Source organism: Meriones unguiculatus, chromosome 15 (genome assembly GCF_030254825.1).
Source record: "Meriones unguiculatus strain TT.TT164.6M chromosome 15, Bangor_MerUng_6.1, whole genome shotgun sequence".
Lineage (NCBI taxonomy): Eukaryota > Metazoa > Chordata > Mammalia > Rodentia > Muridae > Meriones > Meriones unguiculatus.
Window position 1 is genome coordinate 6,066,943 of NC_083362.1, and position 21,875 is coordinate 6,088,817.

At 51.9% G+C, this 21,875-nt stretch overlaps 1 protein-coding gene across 4 annotated transcripts in view; it reads right to left on the reverse strand.

Annotated features, from left to right (window-relative positions):
* Nucleotides 1–48: 48 nt before the first annotated feature.
* The window catches only part of Mmd2 (monocyte to macrophage differentiation associated 2), a 40,966-nt gene continuing 19,139 nt past the window's right edge, over nt 49–21,875 (reverse strand). For 3 of the 4 annotated variants that reach the window (XM_060368050.1, XM_060368052.1, XM_060368053.1), the window contains exons 2-7: nt 14,655–14,736; nt 9,666–9,826; nt 9,388–9,462; nt 5,077–5,178; nt 3,670–3,811; nt 49–1,528 (exon numbers count right to left, since the gene is read on the reverse strand). In XM_060368050.1, the coding sequence (XP_060224033.1) occupies nt 1,325–1,528; nt 3,670–3,811; nt 5,077–5,178; nt 9,388–9,462; nt 9,666–9,826; nt 14,655–14,736 (766 nt within the window). In that variant the 3' untranslated portion in view covers nt 49–1,324. The remainder of the gene's footprint in view (nt 1,529–3,669; nt 3,812–5,076; nt 5,179–9,387; nt 9,463–9,665; nt 9,827–14,654; nt 14,737–21,875) is intronic. The other variant, XM_060368051.1, reaches the window with a different exon arrangement.

Consider the following 21,875-nt stretch of genomic DNA (forward strand, 5'->3'; position numbering starts at 1 on the left):
CAGACTAGACGAAACCAATCCTAAAGCTCACTTGCTCCAAAACCATCGTTCTGAGAAATGCATAAACTTGATTTAATACTGGCTTTGACATACGGGATTCCAGGTGCTGGAGCCCTGAAACGCCTTGGAATGTGCTAGAGCAAAGTATAAGGCACCTGTCCTGGCCACCCCCGCCCACACCCATCTGTCTGGCAGTTGTTGAGTAAGACCTTGGATTTCCAGCAGACTCTTCCAGAGAGCCTGAGGTGTCGGTTCAGGTCAGGAGCCAAGCCTGTGGCTCCTGCACTCGGCCCGTGTCCAGGGATGTCTTCTGACGAGGCTAGCCCAGGAGTAGAAATGGCTGAGGACAGGCCTTTGGTGGCCATCTTCTTAGCTCACAATCGCTTTGGGATGTAGACATTCTACCGGTTCTGACAGATGAAGGATCTGCCCCTGGCCCATCAACAGGGCTTCTGAGAGCCATCTCATGGCACCAAGAAAAAAAAAACAAAACAAAAAAAAAACAACCTCTGCTGAACACAGCTTCATCATTTCTCTGGATTCTATGAGAGGTGAAGAAATAGCCAAGTAGCAGCATCCTCATCCCAGATCTCAGCTCCTCTAGAACCAAGAACCAGCCATGGTGGGGCAGAGCATCAGGGACTGCTGGGAATGTATGACTTGGTCTCCTTGCACTGCCTCTGAACAGTGCACTCCAAGAACTTCTTCAAAGGTGGACAGGAGGGACTAGAAGGCAATGGCGTCCAGAGATAAGCATGCTCTTCTATACAGCAACATCTAATGGCTCTGCTGTGATCCTGTCTCCTAACACACCAGGCCAGCCAAGAGGTTCCATCATGAGCACAGAATCAATTAATAATGTCTGCATGGGATACTATGTTGAATTCTACCACTACGCACATGCTGCAATTGATTGGTGATGTCTGCCATGGTCAGGGATATTCCCCATCTGTTATCTATAATGCTAGGTGACTTCCCCCTGCAGCAAAAAAGGGAGGCCTTCAAGACCTTAAAAATTACCTCTTGGATGGTAATTCCCTATTGCCCTTTTTTGTTAATATTGGTTATAGTAAAAAAAAAAAAAAAGTCTAAAGTAGAAACACAGTACTGAATTAATTTCTTCTCCATGGAAATGACTAAATGTTTTCTTCCTTGCTGGAGAGTCAAAAGGTAGTCTGGCTGTCACTGAAAGGGACCTCAGACCCACAGAGAATTCCATCCAGGAAAAGGCAGGCAGACCTTGGCACTATGATCTGGGTTCAGAGTTCACTTCTCATGATGCTTTGACCCCAAAGTCCAAATGACCCATAGCATCTGGGCTGCCTCATTTGGACACCTTGGTCTGTAGAGTGCTGGGCAGGTAGAGGTACCTCCATATGGCATAGTAGTGGGTACCAGCACCAAATGCCACAAAGAGATGCCAGATGGCATGGGCAAAGGGGATCCTCCCGTCACTCTTGAAGAACACCATGCCCAGGCAGTAGAAAACCCCTCCTGTCATCAGCTCCCAGATGCCTTCAGTGTTGGGCTGTCGGAAGAAAAGATTGGACACAAGTCAGAGGAAGAGCTAGTCATCCCTGCTACCCAAAAGAAAGACATGCAAGTCGGGAACAAGTCCAGAATCCCCTAAGAAGTTTCAACGCTGTGATGTCATCTAGGCCATGTTGTTAACTTCCCAAATTTACAATTGCTTGATGATGGCAAACTCGAGCCTCAGAGGCCCAGCATCTGGGAGAAGGCAAATGCAGCAGGATTTGAAGCCCAAGGTCCTCCTGGGCTACACAAGGCTCTGCCTGAGCAAACAAAACCAACCAAAATCACAAGGCTACTTCTGTCATCACCTTTTGTAATAGGGTCACACAGGAAGTTTAAGGAGAACTTAAGATAAATACTAAGACAGAGAGAGAGAAGGGCCAGGGATGCAGCTGAGGAACAGAACACTTGCCCACACTGTGCAATGGCCTGGGTTCACTCCCCATCACCGCGAGCACACATGCACCTATGCACACATGCACACACACAGAGTCAGTTAATATACCCATACCATTGAACGTTCTCCAGCCTGAAAAAGGAGAACTGTTCTGACACAAGCAACAATGTGGAGGAACCTCAAGGACACATTGCTAAGTGAAATAAGCCTGGCCCAAACAAAGGACAGCTACCATGAAATGTGACTGTCGCAAAGTCCACAGAGCCAGGAAGCAGAGGGGGATCCTGAGGTCTGGATGGAGGGATGCTGCACAGGACTATGCTCCAAGCTGCTAACCTCAGGAGCCCTGGCTGTCCTGGAACTCCTCTGTAGACCAGGCTGGCCTTGAACTCAGAGCTCTGCCTGCCTCTACCTTTCAAGTATTGGGATTAAAGCCACCCCTGACTGTCTCTCCACCTTGTTTTTACGAGTCAGGGTCTCTCACTAGCCTGGAGCTCACCAGTTAGGCCAGCAAACTCAGAAATCCTCTCTGCCATCCTTCCCAGCGCTGGGATTACAGTTCCTGGGTTGCAGAGAAGAACTCTGTCTGACACGAGCAATACAGAACTAAACAGAGAACAGAACTGATCATGAGGAGCGTCGCTCAGCCTCCAAAGAGGAGGACTATTCTACATGATGAGTTTGATGTCAGCCTGGACTACGTGAGACTCTCTCAGAAAGAGGTACATCTTCTAGAAACCTCAAAGATCCTGTGCTGATCACACACTCCAGAGCGGCCTGGAAAGAGAGTCGCGAGGGAAATGTCTACCTCAGGCTGTCCGTGGGTGTCTGAGGGCGCCTGTCTTGATTATTATAATTGACATGTGAAGAAGACTCACTGGAACAACGGGCCTGAGTCTGACTTCCGGACTGCGTAACCTCGGGACTGGGTGTTTGCTCACTTCCCTCTGCTCTTGATGTGACTGGTAGCTTCAAGTTCCTGCCTTGGCTTCCCCTCAACGTTGTACTATAACCTGGAATTGTGACCCAAATAAACCCCTTCTTTCCTAAATTGCGGTTAAAACTTGATTTTATTTTTAGTTATGGGGGAGGGGGGGTTGCGCCATTTGTGTGCAGTGTCCTTGGAGGCCAGCAGAGGGCACCAGGTCCCCTGAATCTGGAGTTTGCAAGTGTTTGCAAGCCACCGGATTGATGTGGGTGCTAGGAACGAAACTCAGCTCCTCTGGAAGATCAACAACTGCTCTTAACCACTGAGCTCTCTTTCCAGTCCCGTCCTCCACGTTGCTTTTGGTCACAGCAACAAAAAAAAGCTAAAAGAATTTATATGGTATTAAGATAATTCCAAGGCATCTCATCACAGGTGCGCGCACACACACACACACACAAACACCCTATAACATACTCCCGGTCCTCAAGAGTATTGTAGCTGAATAACCACAAGGTAGTCATGACACCAGTGTTTCCTAGCAGGTACGGCGTGCCAGACGCCATGGTCAGCGCCTTGCTTGAGCTGTCTAGTCGTCGCCATAGAGACCTAAGCCCAGAGTTAGGCCTGGGGATGCTGCAGCGAGAGCGCCCGCCGCGCTCTCTGTCCGTTCAGGCTAGCACACAGACCCACCGGGCCTCCGTCTCCCCTGCTGCCGGAGGCAAGGTCTCATAGACCGTCCCAAGAGGCAGGTCCAGTTAACACAGAGGCTCCCTCCAGGAGACGGGAGTCACGCGGGGCCAGCGACGCTTACCATGGAGAGGATGACCAGCGCAGGGAAGAAACCCATCACCACATAGCACAGCAGCTCCACGAGCTTGTACCTGGGGAGACAGGTCACGCGGTCTCGGGACACGCCCTCAGGGAGGGGCGGGGCACACACCGAAGACAGCACACTGAGAAGGGGAGATCTTCTCTGTGTGGTACTCCTTGCCTCAAATCCTACCCAGCAGCATCAATAGGTAACAGGAGTCATGTGGCCTCGGGCAAGCCACGTGACAAGCCCCCTTTCTTCTCTGAGCCTCTTTCCTAAACCTCTGAAGTGCACACTGCAGATAGACAGTGGGTTACAAGTTTAAGCTTAGCAAGCTCATGGGTGTGGCCGATGTGTGACCTATGGCAGACATTACCAATCAATCCCAGGACCGCAGGATGCAAGCAGCCATTCTCGATCACGCTGGACTGCTAGATCAACTGAACCCTAGGCTATTCCGGATTGTCTGTCTCCTGGAGGGCCCTGTGGGCATTGCGGTCGCGTGATGCTGTTATTTTCTGCTGCTCCCCCCGCCCCCAGCTTCTTTTTCCTCTCCACTTAATGACGCTCACTCTAGTTCCATAGCAGAAAAATCTCCAGGGTATGTCCCCTCCTAAAGCCTTCCCCCGTTATCCGCTAATTCGGTCTGGGGAAGGCAGGTGAAAGGTGAACCAGATCAGTGGGTCAAATAACCTACGATGCCCCCTGGAGAGGGCAGGGTGCTGGATAGATGGTTAAGAGTGCTTACAGTTGAAATCTCAGCACCCAGGGTGGGCAGCTCCCAACCCCCTATAGCTCTGAGGGATCTGACTCCCTCTTCTCGCTGTTGGTGAAGTTTGAAGAGGAACTTCACCAACAGAGCCATTTCCCTGACACCCACTTACAATGATGTCTTTTTTGGAAAACACCCAGGGCTCAGGAAGATGGCTTCCTTGACAAAGAGGCTTTCTCTGCAAGCCAGAAGCCCTGAATTCGGATCCCTGTAGCCACGTAGAAGCCAGGCACAATAACACACATCTGGGCCCTCACCTCTAGGAGGGAAGAGGGAGAAGGGTCCCTAGAGCCCGCTGGTGGCCAGGCTAGCTCACTGGTGAGCTCTGGGTTCAGTGAGAGACACTGCCTCAAAAAATAAGGTGGAGTGGTGAGGAGGTCACCAAGCATTAAACTCTGGCCCTACACATACACACACACACACACACACACACACACACACACACTGCTTTAGATCTGTCCCTCTGGGCCTGGAGTACAGCAATGAGCCTCCTCAAGGGTAGAAGGCAGGCAAGGCTGGGTCCTCACATTTCTGAGGTCCTCTCCGGGGCTCACCTGCTTGAGGCTGCTGAGCAGGTGGTGCTGAAGAACTAAGGGACAGCCTCACCAGTCTGAGACTCCCCAGCCCCGACTTACCGTTCGTGGAAGAAAAAGACATAGACAGTACCAATGGAGGCCATAATCCAGACCAGCCAGCGCATGTGGGAGGCCCAGGGGCCCAACTCCCGAAGGTTCAGCCTGAGAGAGAGAAAAACAAGGGCAGAGCCTGAAGGGGCCGCCACAGCCAAACGATACATGGCCAGCCTGTCACAGGAAGCTGAGGCCACAGCAGCCCAGTCCCCAATGGCTGCCCAGGGCAACAAAGGCTCTCACAAAGGAGGGGTAGGAAGCGGCACGAACTGAGCTGGCAAAGTTACAGTGGTGGCGCATACCTGTCATCCCAGCATGCAGAAGGCTGAGGCAGGAGGATCACCAGTTCCAGGCCACCGTGGGCTACACATGGGACACAGAGCCAGACAAAAAAAAAAAAAAAAAAAAAAAACTCACACCTGGGAAGTCAGTAAAGTGCAGTTATTCAAGCATGAGGACAGGAGTTCAAATCCCCAGAGCCCACACACTCCCCAGGGACAGGGAGTCAGACACAGGAGGATCCCTGTGGCTCACTCAGCCGTCAGGCCAGCTGGATAGTGAGCGACAGTTTAGTAGGACACCCCGTGTCAAAATATAAGGTGGACATCGAGGCCAGGGAGACGCCTGGCCTTCACGCGACCTCTGTCCTTCACACACATGCACGAGAACACGTGTGCACATGCACCCCACACAGAGAAACAAGCAAGGCTCTTTCACGATGTGCACACGTTCCACTGGTTCTGTTTCTCTAAAGAACCCTAATATACACCACCACACCCAGCTCTTGTAACTTTATACAGTAGTTTGAATACATCTGTAGCTTTTTAATTTTTTTTAATGTTTGTGTTGTTTGTGGGTGTGTGGGTGTGCCCATACCCCATGGTGCGTGTGTGGAGGTCAGAGAACAACTTTGGGGGGTTGGTTCTCATCTACTGTGTGGTTTATGGGGAGAGAACTCGAGATTCGTCTGCAGACCTCAGGGCTGTCTGCATGCATCTTTTTTTTTTCTTTTTTTCTTTTTTTTTTTCTTGCTGTCCTGGAACTCACTATGTAGTCCAGGCTAGCCTCAACTCACGGAAATCCACCTGCCTCTGCCTCCTGAGTTCTGGGATTAAGGACATGAGCCCCTGCACCTGGCCAGGTCATCCTAAAGTCCCTGTTCATAGTCATTTTAAAACAGGGTATAGCCTCCGCAGAGGCTATTCATAGATGTTGGAGCAAAGAGACCAGAATAGCAAGCTTGAGCTTGAAAAGATGCCTCTGTGACTGAGTGTGCCAGTCATAGTGGCACACACCCTTAGTCCCAGCACCGGGGAGGCAGAGACCGATGGATCCCAGCCTGGTGTATGCAGTGAGTTCCAGGCCAACCAGAGAGATGGCAAGGAGGGAGAGAGGGAGGGAGGAAGAGAGGGAGGGAGGGAGGGAAAAAGAGAGGAATGAAGGAAGGAGGGAGGAATGGACAGACGGACGGGAAGATGGATGACTAGATGGAGGGAGGGAATGAGTAAGGTGACAGAGAAAGAAGGAGGGGGGAGGGGGAAGGGAGAGAGAGATTTGTTGCCCTTTTGGAGAACCTAGATTCAATTCCAAGCACCCACATCAGTCACCTGCACCTCCAGTTTCAAGGGACCTGGCACCCTCTTCCGGCCTTTATAGGTCCCTGTATGTACGTGGGCGTACACACACAATGTCACACACAGACACGTAATTAAAAACGAATACCTATGCAACTGTGCGTGTGAACAAACACCCACGTGTGCATAGCATGTAGCAAAGAGAGCAAAGGCTGAAGATTAAGGGGCGAAGGAGAACTGAATGCAGGCAACCAATATAAGTTACGGAAGAGGAAATAAAGCTGATAGGTTTTCGGGGTCTAACTCTGTCCTGTATTTTCTGTTTTGTGTAACAGGTAGGTGCATAAAAATACATTTGATAAAGAACAAATAAAATCCGTGGCGGAGCTCCACAGCGTCCTCCCACTGTACAGAAGCTCAGTGAGATGTATACACTTGGGTATGGTGAATGTGGCCATATGAAAAAAACAAAAAGAATAGCAGGGTCTGAGAGATGGCTCAGTAGTTAAGAGCACTAGCTCCTCTTCCAGAGGACCGGAGTTCAGTTCCCAGCACCCACAGCTGGCTCACAGCTGCCCAGGACTCCAGTTCCAGGGGATCCAATACTCCCACACAGACACACATGCAGGCAAAACACCAATGCATGTAACATAAAAGTAAATAAGTTTTTTAAAAAGAATAGCAAATGTGGTTAGCGCTGTCAACTTGATGAGATCTAGAATCATCTAGAAGAGGCCCTGAGGACGGCTGTGAGGGGTGATCTTAATTATGCTCACAGATGTAGGGAACCCCTCCAGGATGTGTGGCTCCAGTTTTGCACACAAGATGAATTTCGTGTAAATTTGGAGGAAGATATGAGCTTCTTCTCCAGAATGAATTCCTCTGATAAGAATGCCTTTAACATTTTTAAAAACTTATGTTTACAGCTGTGTGTGTGTGTGTGTGTGTGTGTGCACATAGTGCACATGCCACTGGAGGCCAAAAGAGGGCGTCATATTCCTTAAAACTGGAGGTACAGGGTTTTGTGAGCCGTCCAACATTGGTGCTGGGACCTGAACTCAGGTCCTCTACAAAAGCAGCAAATGCTCCCAACCACTGAAAGAAAGGAAAGGAGATGAAGAAAGAGGAGGAGGAGGAAGGGAAGGAGGAGGAGAAAGAGGAGGAAGAAGAGGTGGAAGAGGTGAAGGAGGTGGAAAAGAAGGAGGAAGAGGAGGTAGAAGAGAAGGAGCAGGAAGAGGGGAGGAGGTGGAGGAGAAGGAGAAAAGGAGAAGGAAGAGGGAGAGGAGGAGAAAAGGAGAAGGAGGAAGAGGGGGAAGAGGTGGAGGAGAAGGAGGAGGAAGAGGGAAGGAAGAGAAGGAGGAAGAGGAGGAAGAGGGGGAGGAGAAGGAGGAGGAAGAGGGAAGGAGGAGAAGGAGGGAAGGAAGAGAAGGAGGAAGAGGAGGAAGAGGGGGAGGAGAAGGAGGAGGAAGAGGGAAGGAGGAGAAGGAGGGAAGGAGGAGAAGGCAAAGGAGGAGCAAGCCCTCTCCTCAGTATGTAGTTGTCATTACAAAGACATCAAGTGGGAATGCTTGGCATCACACCTGTAGTCCCAGCAGCTCAGGAAGACTGGAGGCTGGAGGCTGGAGTCAGAGGACCTGTTCACAGAAATTCACCACCAGTCAAGGCTACACAGCAAGATCCCATCTCAGAAAGAGTGTGGGAGGGAGAGCGTTGACCTAGCACTATGAATGAAAGCCCGAGTTGCACCTACATCACACTGATTTGATTTGATTTGATTTTTTAAAGTAGCCCTTAACTTTCTGTGTGGAAGAAATGTGACGGGGCAAATTCCTGATCCTGCCTCAGTGAACAAGGTGAGTAATGACTGAGGATGATCCCAGACAGCAGCACACACACACACACACACACACACAGAAAAATAGGAGGAAGGTAAAACTTGAAATATATACTTTGGGTTTTATTTTGATTTGCTACAGGAGCCCACTCTTTCCACCCCAAACTCAGGGGTTGCAAGCACACACCACACACTTGTCTAAATACACACTTTCTAATGTACAGTACGTGTATAAAACACAGAGGAGGAGTGTGGCTCAGTGATAGGGAACTGGTTTGATTCCCAGCAACACGAGGAGGAGGGAGATAAAAATATACCAAAGCTGAGTAATTTACTTCTAGTGAGGTCTCACTATGTGGCCCTGGTGACCTCAGACGCTCAGAGACCCGCCTGCCTCTGCCTCCCAAGTGCTGAATTGCAGGCGTGTGCAGCCGTACCCAGCAACAAGTAATGCTTTTAAAACATACATATAAGCCAAGCACCATCGTGTCCACTTGAAAGCTCAGCACTGGAAAAGTGGAGGCAGGAGCATCAGAAATCCATGGCCAACCAGGAGTTCAAGGCTATCCTGGGTAACCTGAAACCTTGTCTCACACACACGGAAAACAACAACACATGCTTCTCTGAATATATGTGCAAGCATGTCTATACAGCTATACAACCGTAGACATCTGCTTATAGCCGCAAATATATGTTAATATATGTTAATATATACATAAGTATTTGCATGGAGGCAGGCATACACTCTTGCTCTTTTTTGCTTACAACAACCCTTGAAGGATACACAAGACACTGGTAACGAGCAGGTGTTTCTCGGCACAAGAGTGAGGGCGGGCATGTCTTCTCACGGGTCACCCACGCAAAGGCAGACAGGAGAAAGGAAGTCAGCCGGCGGGCGGGGTCACTCACCAGGGCGCGTAGGAGGCCGCGATGAAGAAGTAGATGGCCATCCTGTCGATCATGTGTAGGCAGTGTTCTACCGACCTGGGCGGGGAGAGAAGGTGGCAGGTCACAGCCCCTGTGGCACACAGCGGCCCCAGTGCGGCCTAGGGACGACCAGGCTGCCTGTCACTCTGTCACTGTGGAGACACCTCGGGGCCCCCATCAAGGTGAAGACAGACACGCCCCTGACTGTGCCTACAGAGCGTGCGTCTGTGTGCCCTTCCACGGGTTGGGCAGGGGCGTACCTGAGATGGCTCTTCTTCCAAGAGACTGTGTGGAACACGGTGGATACCACAAAGAGGCCACAGAGGCCAAGGCCGTAAATCCAGGCGGATATGCTCTCCCAGTCGTCGTCGGACAGGAAGTAGAGGTTGGAGCTGCCAAGGATGCTGGGGATGATCCAGAACTAGAGGCGGGAGGACAGAGCAGTGTTGGCCTTCTTTAAAAAAACAGACACATTTTGCGGGATGGCGGTGGCGCAGGCCTTTAATCCCAGGCTCTTTATGTGACTTTATACAGCACCAGGGTACACTTTCCTGTTCATGCATGTGCGTGTGCCCGTGTGTGCATGTGTATGCGTGCATGTGTGCATGTATGTGCATGTCTATGTGTTCGTTTGTATGTGCATGCATGCATGTGTGTGTGTGCACATTCATCAGGGTGCACCAGTGGAGGTCAGAGGAATAATAGCCAGCTCTCTCCTTCCACCAAGCAGGCCTTGGGGATTGAACTCAGGTCCTCATGCCTGTGTAGAAAGCATTTTGCCCACTGAGCCATCTCCCCTGGGCCAGGCTCAGACTTTTGAAGTGTCCAGGGGAGTCTGTAGCCCCTGGACCTCTGCACTGACTCCGTCCCTTTCTCTAGGTCAGCGATTCTCAACCTTTGAGTCTCGACCATCAGAAAACACACATTTCCCACTGTCTTGGAAGCCCTCAGCCGTGCGTTTATTTTCACTGCTACCCCGAAACTGCTTTGCCACCGAGCAGCGTTTCGGTTCCTAAGACCGTGGGAAATGTGTGTTTCCCCGATGGTTGTGAGAGCTGAGGCGAGAGCGGGCTGCCCAGTGCTTAGACAATATGGTGCCCAGCAAGCACGTGAAGGCCAACGCTGCCACTGAAGACGTGAGACATTTTACTTCAGAGGACTGGATTCCGTTTTCATTTTCCAAACACTCTGACACATAAAACACAAAAAATTGTACCTATTGGGGGCTGGAGAAACAGGACAGTAGTTAAGAGCACTGGCTGTTTTTCCAGAAGACCCAGGTTCAATTCCCAGCACCCACATGTTGGCTCACAGCTGTCTGTAACTCCAGCTCCAGCAGATCTGATCCCATTTTCTGGCCTTTCTTGTTGAGATATGTACAGTAAAGGCTTTGCGTCCGGTTTTGAGTGAGGTGTTTCGGCAAAGCCTTGGCTGTGTTTGGGTCAATCGGTAGAGGCTGGGAAATTATTCTGAGACTGTTTGAACCTTGAAGAAACGTCGTCTCTCTGGAGAATCTACACTAGGTGCTACGTGGGAGCTTGCAGCCGCACAGACCTGGGTCTTGAGACACTCCTGGCACACCTGGAGTTCTTTCTTTTGGTTATGGCGAGCCATGGTCAAAGGGGCAGAGGTTTGTGTGGGTTGTCTGCTCTCCTGGGCAGCAGGAGCAAGATAACTTTGGTAGCTGGAACCTTTCCCTGCCCCAACTAACTGGAGGGAGCTAGCCGGGTGTCAGTCTTTGCAAGAAGGCTGAACCCCTCTGCTCCTACAGAAAATGAAGCTTGGCATCCTGATGAGCCTTTCTCTCTTCTGCAGTGCCTGCGGCCAACATCAGTCAAGAGCTGGGGGCACCAGGTATGCACACGCCGAGCAGACACGCCTCCAGGCAAGATATCCACAGACACGAAAGTACAATTACAACTTAAAACTTGTACCTAACGCACTTCACAATGTGAAGAACCGAGCTCAGATCCCGAGAACTCGCCTCAAGCCGGACATGCCAATCTAAGGCCTTCCCCCACGGCCCTGGTGGGTGGAGAAGGAACGCAGTTCCTTGTTTAAAGACGTGAACATGCGGCCTAAAGAGGTGGCTCAGAGGTTAAGAGCACTGGCTGTTCCTCAGTCAGTTGAACAGTCCTGAGTTCAGTGCCCAGCAACTACATGGTGGCTCACAACCATCTATAGTGAGAGCTGGTGCCCTCTGCTGGTGTGTGTAGACATACATGCAGGCAGAACACTGCATAAATAATAAACAAATACATCTTAAAAGAAAACAAACAAACAAACAAAAACAAAACATGACCATGTTTGACGGAGCCAGTAAACATGGTCAGAGTCTAGGAGGAGCCGCAGTTTCAGATCCTGGGAACCCAACTCTTCCCTACTAACGGGCTTATCTGTTCCAAGGCCACTGTGTGCCCAGCCTGTGACATGGTTGAGATAGGCTGTGTCCCTTTCATGCAACATTGTTTGATTAGCTTCCTGTTGACAATGTCCCATTGTGTGGCAGATTTCTGCTGACTCTGTCCCATTTCCCCTGCAAACAGTGTACAAGATTCGCTGATGGCATACACCTTTAATTCCAGCTCTTGGGAGGCAGAGGCAGGTGGATCTGTGAGTTGGAGGCCAGCCTGGTCTACAGAGGGAGTTGTATTTGTAGTACAGCCAGGGCTACACAGAGAAGTCCTGTCTCTGGAGGGGGGGGGAAATGCTACCTTTCTTAACTTGCTGGTGTGTGTCACAAACTCTTTCGGGCCTCCTGATCCCAGCCTTCTGTCTTCTCATTTTCTTATTCCTGGTTCCTGCCCTCAACCCCTCTGTTTGGGACCCTTATTCCTGCAGTTTGGATCACATGGTAGCACATGTCTATAGTCCTGGCACTATTACATTATCCCAGTATTTCTACAGCAAAACGAAAGAACACCCGGAAATTCATGGACAAGCGAGCCTGGCCTACACCAGTGCAACAGGGACCATCTCAAACAAGGTGGAAGATGAGAAAAGACACCTGAAATTCTCCTTCACCCTCCACAGCTGCACCACAGCACATGCGCGCTCACACTCTTACATACAAACAGGCACACACACATCACACACACAAAGATTTCTAAAAGTTGTACATGTTAATGTGGTGCCATGAAATTTCTGTTTGAAACAGCTTCTCTCATCAGGCTGGCCTCAAACTCGTAACCTCCTGTCTCTGCCTCCCAAAGGCTAGAGCCACGGGCCTGTGCCACCACACTCTTTGCGGAGTATCATCATCATCACCACTATCACCATTACTTAAGTGGTTCTTTTTAGTTATGCTTGGGGTGGTGCATATGAGTGCAGGTACCAACAGAGGCCAGGAGAGGGCGTCAGAGTCCCAGAAGATGGAGCTACAGGCTGTTGGGAGCTGTCAGTTCCTACAAGTGCTCGGAACCGAACTCAGGTCAAAGACAGCTATGTCTTCAAACATTATCGTTGCGTTAGGATGAAAACTTCAAAAATCCTTCTGGGTTTCTTGGTTTGCGTGTTTACAGCGCCGTGAGTGCTACCCAAAGCTCCCCTCACGCTGTTCAAGGGCTCTACAGACTGAGCTATGTCCCCAACCTTCTTTCAAGGTTCTTGAAATGTACAGTTTCATGGTTGCATTGGTAGAGGGCTTGTCTATCATTCCCAGGGTCCTGGGTTCCATCCCCAGAACCACCTAAAGCAGGCATGGTTGTGCACAACTCTAATCCCGGCACTTAGGAGGTAGAAACTGAAGGAAGAACCAGAACTCAAGTTCATCCTTAGCTACACAGTGAGTTTAAGGCTAGCCTGGGCTACATGAGACCCCCCATCTCAAGAAGAGACGGGGAAGGGGCAGGCCACACAGCAGCTGGCTATAGAAGATGAACCCCTGTATTATTCACCTTTACAAACCTGTGACCTGCCTGCCCAAAACTTTCCATCTTTTCCTCATGAGTGTTAGCCTACAGGCGGTCCCACTAGCTGCCTTTGAGGGTCGTGGCAACCTCTGGTGTCATCAACTGCTGCAACTGAGTGATGGGCCCCTCTCAGGCCTCCCCTGCACCTCTGGGCAATAGGGGGAGCCTTAGAGGAGGGCGCTCTGGCAAGACCGTGGAAGATGGAAAGGGTTGAAACGGCACGGGTGGGCAGGGGCGGCACTCACTCCAGGTCGTGGGACTTGTTCCAGCGTGTCCAAAGCTGGGCCCCGTGGCTAGTGCTTGGAATCCCAGTATCGGGGAGCGGACTCAGGCACAGCCCTGCGGTCAGCAGGCTGGTGAGAGACAGCACCCCATAAACAAGATGGAGAGGGCAGAAGCGCTTCTTATGCAAGCCTGAGTTTGGTCCCCGTGTCCCACAGTGCAAGTAAAGAACTGACTCCCGAAATTGGCCCTCTGAGCTCCACACGTAAACAAACACTAAATAATTTTAAGGAGCCAAGGAGATGATTCATCAGCTGAGAGTGATCAGTGCTCCTTTTCTTTTCTTCCTTTTTAAGTTTATTTCTTTATTTTTGACACAGGCTCTCTCTGTGTGGCTCTGGCTGTGCTGGAGCTCACTATGCAGACCAGACTGGCCCCAGACTCACAGAGATCCTCCTGCCTCTGCCTCCAGAGTGCTGAGATGAAAGATGTGCTCACCTTTATTTCCCACACTGCAGAGGCAGAGGCAGGAGGATCTCTGTGTTCAAGGTCAGCCTGGTCTACAGAGAAAGTTTTAGGACAGCTAGAGCTACATAGAGAAACTCTGTCTCAAAGAAGAGGGGGAGGAGGAGGAGGGGGAAGGGCTGGAGACACAGCTCAGTGGTTAAAAGCACCCACTGCTGCTCTTCCAGAGGACCTGGGTTCAGTTCCCAGCACCCATACAGACTGTCTGTAACTCTGGTTCCAAGGGATATGACCCTTTCTTCTGACTTCCTTAGCCACCAGGCAAGCATGTGGTACACATAACATGCAGGCAAAATGATTATATGCATAAAATATATATTTTTTTAAAGTGTGCGCCCTCACAACCATCAAGCCCAGCCTTCGGTGCTCTCTTAGAGGACCTGAGTTCAACCCCAGAGCCCATACTGGACAGCTCACAAATGCCTGTGACTCCAGCCCCGGGGGACCTGACATCCTCTTCTGACCTCTCTGGGGGTCCACACTCAACGGCATAAATACACACACACAACACGTACACAACAGATTGAGAAGAGCGCCTTCCCTGCCCCCACCCTAAGGGTCCCCGTATCAGTGCCTCATAAGTCAACTCACAGCGTGGGTGGCACAGTTGGCTGCGTGTTCGTATTCAGTGGGCTGGTACCTCTTGTGCGCCGGGACTCGGTCGTTCATAAACCTGCAATGAGAGGTGGGGGTTCAGAAAGACTGGCCGAGGAAGCCGGAGCCCAGATCCCCACTCACTCACCTCCCTCTTTTCTCCCTTTCTGCGTATTACGCAGTTTTAGAGGTTACACAGTTTAGATATTACACAGTTTAGGGGTGTGTGTGTGTGTGTGTGTGTGTGTGTGTGTGTGTGTGGTACGCTCCACACAGACACCACACTTGCCTCTGTGTGTACACACAGGCCAGCGGTCCACAGCGGGTGCCTGCCTCCATCGCACTCCTCTCTTGTTTTTTCAGGCGGGGTCGCTCACTGAACCTAGAACTCGCCATTTCAACGAGGCTGGCGGGCCGGCCAGCGGGCCGGCCAGCGGGCCGGCCAGCGACGTCAGAGATCTCCCCTCTCACCCTCCGCCTGGACATGACAGGTCTGCCTTTTACACGGGTTGTGCAGCAGGCGCTGAACCCAGCGAGCCGTCTCCTTAGCCCTGAGCGATAAACGTCTTTTTACAGCTAAGCGTTTAGTGTCTAATCCTCAACGCGATGTTTGTTTGGGAGAGAAAAGCCCTTTCCTGGGGCTAGGACGGCAGCTTGGTGGAGGGCTTTCCTAGCACACGCAAAGCGCTGAGCTCCACTCCACTGCTTCACACACCGTGGTAACTGGTGCAAGTGTGTAATCCCTGCCCTCAGCGGGTGGAGGCAGGGGGTGCTGAGTGCTGGGGATGCCAGACATGCACAGCCATCCCTGGTTCAGGTGGCCCCGGAGTTGGAACTCAGGGCTTCACACAAACTTTGCAAGCGCTCTACCTGCTGAGCCTCCTTCCCAGACCTAAGTTTCTCTCTAAAAAAATCAGAAATCCTGGCGATACAAATGGCTCAGTAGTTCTGTTCCTACTACTCTTGCAGAGGATCCAAGTTCAGGTCCCGGCACCCACACCATGCAGCCCACAAACAGCTGGAGCTGCAGGTCTGAGGCTCTCAGACCCCCTTTTGCCTCCTGAATGCCTGCACATATGTACAGACACAGACACATCTACACATTGATAAACACTTGTGGTGAACACCCTTAATCGCAGCTCTTACAAGGCAAAGACAGACAGAGCTCTCTGAATTCGAGGCCAGCCTGGTCTACAGAGAGAGAAATAAATAAACACTTTTAAATACTGCATTCTCACACAGCACAATTCAGAGCAGAGAAGCGACCTCACCAGGTGGCACACGAAACCTGGTCCCAGCTCAGCAGGCTTCCAAGCCTGGCTCTGCCATGACGTGAGTGTGAAGGGCACTTCAGTGAGGCCAGGAAGAGGCACCCCTGGTCTCCAGTTAGAAGCTTCTGTCCACACCAGCCTCCCAGCCCAATAGACAGAGTCAGCCGGCTGAGCAGTGTTCTCCGCACACAGGCGCCCAAGTTTCCCCTGGAGCTTTGCCCGGCATCCTCCACCAGAGGGAGTCAGGTATCACCCAAAGACTTGGAGAGTCCGGTCCCTCCAGATCCCGCTTGGACAGGCTGAGGCTCCATAAGTAGAGGAACATGGACAGGGGTTTGAATCCCAAGCACCCATGTAAAAAGCTGGGTATGGTCGCACGCCCCTGTAATGCCAGCACCGAGGAAGGCGCCGCAGACAGATCCCGGCATCTCAGTGGCCAGCCTAAGCCTGTCAGACACAGACAGTCTGGTGGTAACAAAACAGCAGGTGATGGAGAGAAACACCGGGAGCCCCCGCCCCCAGGCACAGCTGCGAACACACAAACCCAGTTATTTACTGCGTGTCTTCCCAAAACAGCGACACGGAGGCCTTTGTGCAGCGCGACTCTTTAAGGTCTTCTTGAGTGCCTGCTGTGTGCTGGATCAATGCTAGGTCCCCGGGACATTCATTGAGTACCTTCTGTATGCCAGCTCTCTGCTGACACAGTCCGTAGAGCATTTGTGGAGTGCCTTCTCCATGCTGCCTCCATGTCACGGACACATCAGTGGCCATTTGCTGGGCACTCTTGTAAGCTTGGAGCTTTTGATGAGTGCCCTCCGTGAACCTGCTCTCCACCACTGTGGTCCACAGAACACTTATTGGATGCCTTCTGGTAGCTAGCTTGTGGGATGATGGTGTGGAAAGACAGGAGCAAAGGCTGGCGGGAGGTCCACAGGACCAGGACTGGTCCGGTGCCTTGTTCTGATGCTCCTGACAGGAGCAAAAGGTGGAAGAAGGTCCTGTGGCTTGCCCTGGTGCTCCACTGTGTCTGATTTACACGACACCTAGATGACTCTGGAGACCTCCCCTTAGCCACCTGCCCTGACCACCACTCTCCCACAGCATCTACCCCTGACTGCACAGTTCTGGCCTTGTAATCCGGTGGTCACATGGACAGGGTAATGCTCAGCTCAAAAGACAGATGAGGAAATGAAGACTCCAGGCTGAGAGTCCCAGGCCTTCTTTAAGCCATAACAACCAACTCCCAGGGCTTCCCATCGCAGGGTCTGGGTGCCTGTGCAAGGGAAGACTGCGGGGCTGGAGAGTTAATGCAGTGGTTAAGAGCACTGGCTGTTCTTCCAAAGGACCAGGGTTTGATTCCCCACACCTGTATGGTGGCTCACAGTTGCCTGTAAGTTCAGCTCCAGGGAATCTGAGACATATACATGCAGGCAAAATGCCCAAACACGTAACACAAAAATAAAAATTTTTAAATGAAAGAAAGAGAACTAGGTATGCATCCAGTCGTGATAAGAGTGGATAATAGTGCAGGCCTGTTATCCAAGCTACGTGGGAGGCTGAGAAAGGAGAGTCATAGTTTGAGAGCTGACGGAGATATGAAGTGACGCTGAGACTAACCCTGGGAAATTTAGTGGGGTCCTTACTCAAAGCACAATGAGGTCCAGAGAATCCTAGAATCCCCCAGTGAGGGGCTGGGGTGTGGCTCAGTGGTAGAGCACCTGCCTAGAATCCCCCAGTGAGGGGCTGGGTGTGGCTCAGTGGTAGAGCCCTTGCCTAGAATCCCCCAGTGAGGGGCTGGGGTGTGGCTCAGTGGTAGAGCCCTTGCCTAGAATCCCCCAGTGAGGGGCTGGGGTGTGGCTCAGTGGTAGGGTACCTGCCTAGAATCCCCCAGTGAGGGACTGGGTGTGGCTCAGTGGTAGAGCCCCTGCCTAGAGTCCCCCAGTGAGGGGCTGGGGTGTGGCTCAGTGGTAGGGTACCTGCCTAGAATCCCCCAGTGAGGGGCTGGGTGTGGCTCAGTGGTAGAGCCCCTGCCTAGAATCCCCCAGTGAGGGGCTGGGGTGTGGCTCAGTGGTAGAGCCCCTGCCTAGAGTCCCCCAGTGAGGGGCTGGGGTGTGGCTCAGTGGTAGAGCACCTGCCTAGAACTCCCTAGTGAGGGGCTGGGGTGTGGCTCAGTGGTAGAGCACCTGCCTAGAATCCCCCAGTGAGGGGCTGGGGTGAGGTTCAGCATATGTAAGGTTCAGGCTCCATTACCACAAAAAAAATTTTTTAAAAATTTGCAGAGGGCAGAGAACAACATAGAGCAGGATGTCATACAAGATGGTTGCCAGCAGAAGACGGCCTAAAGCTACAGAGGCAGCGATGGAAGCAACATGTCTACAGGCCACCAAAGGTCCCAGAACCTAGGGAAGGAAACCTCAGAGCTGGAGAGAACCAGCCTTGCCCACACCCCCATGCTGGAACTCAGCCCTCCAAGAACTGTGAGAGAGTAACCATATGTGCACAAGCATTGGGCATTGGCTGCTCCGTCCCTGCAGGCAGAGGACACTGGCCCATGTCACAGCAGGCAGGTTAATCAGCTCTAGCAAAGCCCCCAAGAGGCAGTGACAATTGTCGCTGCCACCAGCTGGTCAGAAGGTGGGTGAACACTGGTAGAGAGACCCACAGGTGGACAAGCCCATCATCCCCTGGGGCAGGGAAAGTTCTGCACTTGCCATCAGGCTCCACCGTCTCCCCTCCCCCCACCCCCGTGCCTTTAACGCCAGGCAAGCCACCCATGGTGCCTGCCATGCGGGTCCAGGGTGATGTCACGGTTGCCGTGGAGACCTGGGGCAGGCCATTATTTATTTATTTCTGTTTTCCACAAAACCCCCCTTGTCTCTCCTTTAGGCTGTAGCTATTGAATGGAGGGTGATGGAGAGGGGAAAAAAAGAGAGGCTTAAAGGTGGGGGAGCATGCTTTGGCAGAGGCCCAACAAACCGTTCCCACCACCCCCGGAGACCCGAGGACTTTCCTCTTAACTCCTTGGGACCCAGAGCTTTTCTTCAAAAGGCCCTTGACCAGCATTGTAAATGGCAACATATTCTTTTTTTTTTTTTTTAAAGCTTTAATTTGTGTACAACAAAAATTTCTCCCTATTTTGTAACATGGTTTTAGGAGTTTGAATGAGTTTTTTGACAATGGACTGGACAATTGGTGCAGCTGGGTTTAACGGGGCATGCCTGTAGCCCCAAGGCAGTGCTTCAGGGCAGCTGGAAGTACGCAGGGAGTCTAAGGTTAACCTGAGCTTTGTGGGATCCTGTTTTGGAAAAGCAACAGATGGATCAAGACAGAGCACGTCCTTAGGTGGAAGGGAACTGTGCTTTGAATAGCAAACAATCTATGCAAATGTGTCAAAGAGGAACTTGTGTATCCAAAAGAAAAAGGGGCCATCCTAAAAATCACCTTAGAGCTGAGGATGCAGCTCAGTTGTACAGCACTTGTCTAAATGCCCCCATAAGGGGCTGGGGTGTGGCTCAGTGTAGAGCCCCTGCCTAGAATCCCCCAGTGAGGGGCTGGGGTGTGGCTCAGGGGTAGAGCTCCTGCCTAGAATCCCCCAGTGAGGGGCTGGGGTGTAGCTCAGTGGTAGAGCTCCTGCCTAGAATCCCCCAGTGAGGGGCTGGGGTATGACTCAGTGTAGAGCCCCTGCCTAGAATTCCCCAGTGAGGGGCTGGGGTGTGGCTCAGTGTAGAGCCCCTGCCTAGAATCCCCCAGTGAGGGGCTGGGGGTGTGGCTCAGTGTAGAGCCCCTGCCTAGAATCCCCCAGTGAGGGGCTGGGGTGTGGCTCAGGGGTAGAGCTCCTGCCTAGAATCCCCCAGTGAGGGGCTGGGGTGTGGCTCAGGGGTAGAGCTCCTGCCTAGAATCCCCCAGTGAGGGGCTGGGGTGTGGCTCAGGGGTAGAGCCCCTGCCTAGAATCCCCCAGTGAGGGGCTGGGGTGTGGCTCAGGGGTAGAGCCCCTGCCTAGAATCCCCCAGTGAGGGGCTGGGGTGTGGCTCAGGGGTAGAGCTCCTGCCTAGAATCCCCCAGTGAGGGGCTGGGGTGTGGCTCAGGGGTAGAGCTCCTGCCTAGAATCCCCCAGTGAGGGGCTGGGGTGTGGCTCAGTGGTAGAGCTCCTGCCTAGAATCCCCCAGTGAGGGGCTGGGGTATGACTCAGTGTAGAGCCCCTGCCTAGAATTCCCCAGTGAGGGGCTGGGGTGTAGCTCAGTGGTAGAGCCCCTGCCTAGAATTCCCCAGTGAGGGGCTGGGGTGTAGCTCAGTGGTAGAGCTCCTGCCTAGAATCCCCCAGTGAGGGGCTGGGGTGTGGCTCAGTGGTAGAGCCCCTGCCTAGAATCCCCCAGTGAGGGGCTGGGGTGTGGCTCTGTGGTTAAGAGCACTAACTGCTCTTCCAGAGGTCCTAAGTCCAGTTCCCAACAACCACATGGTGGCTCACAACCATCTATACTGGGGTCTGATGCCCTCTTTTGACATGCAGGTGTACATGCAGATAGAGCACTTACTTACATAAAAAAAAAAGAAGTGTTTTATTTATTTTTGTGTGCATGCTTGCACATGTATGTGGAGGTTGATATCACATTGTTTGTATGGGAGTGCTGAGGACTGTACTCAAGTCCTCATGTTTACACTGGATGGGCCAAATGAGCCATCTCCACAGCCTCTTTAGTGTTTATTTCTAAGTAATGCGTTTTCTTTTACAGTGCTGGAGAAGGACCCCAAGGCCGCATGTGTGCTATGTGTGGTGGTTAGTGAGAACTGATGATGTGACAGAATCTAGAGCCACCTGAGAGATGGTGTGAGAAATGCTTGTGGAGACTACCTTAATTTTATTGGCTGAGGTGGGAAGCTCTGCCCACTGTGGGTGGTGCCCATCCCCTACGTGGGTCCTAGACTGTTTAAGTGGAGAAAGGGGCCAGGCCTTTAATCCTAACCCTCTGGGAGGCCAAGGCAGGCACATCTCTGGGAGGTGGAGGCCAGCCTGGGCTACATAGAAAGCTCCAGGTCAGCCAGGACCTTGTCTCCAAAAGGGGGCGGGGCCCAGTGAATGGCAGCATGCATTCTTCTCTTTCCATTCTCCTGATTGCCGGTGCTATGTCATCAGCTGCTTCAAGCTTCTGCTGCCTTCACTCCCCTGCCGTGATGAGCAGGAGCCTTGAACCTGAGATGGAATAAGTCCCTTCCTCCCTTATACTGTCCTTGTCAGAATACTTCATCACAGCAACAGAAAAAGAAACCGAAACCCGAGCAAAGCGCTCTCCCGCCAAGCCACACCCTGGCCCTCCTTCCTCTCCAGTGCTAGGAAGTTGTCCAATGTATGGATGTACAAGAGTCCAATGTGCAGGAGTTATCAGAGCACACCTTTAATCCCAGCACTCCAGAGGCAGAGGCAGACAGATCTCTGTGAGTTTAAGGCCAGCCTGGTCTGCAGAGGGAGTTTCAGGACAGCCAGGGCTACACAGCAAAACAAAGCAAAATAAAACAAAAAAGTTTATCAGTTTTCTGCAGAAGATCAGGGCAGTGTGCTTGTCTCAAAAAACCGAAAGAAGAAAAGAAAGAAGCTAACAAACCAAAAAGATAGTTAGAAGTTTCCCATGAGATAGCACCGCTCCTAGCAGGACCGTGATAGGCAAAATAAAGGCGGAGGCTGAACACTGCTCCCCCATCTCTGGAGAACAGAATTCCCATTCTGCGGACAACCTTGAAGCCCTGATGGCCATGTGGCTGCAGCCCTTGGCAGGCTCCCAGCCTGAGGCAGAATCCAAGGCCAGTCGCTGGAGGACGAGTACAGAATGCTGACCCCCCTTCCTGGCCAGCCGGTCTAGCTGACTATCAGAAGAGCAAGATGGAGGGCAACCGAGGAAGACACGTGGCGTCGCTCTCTGCCAGCGCGCGCGAGCACTTGTACAGCTGCCCTGCA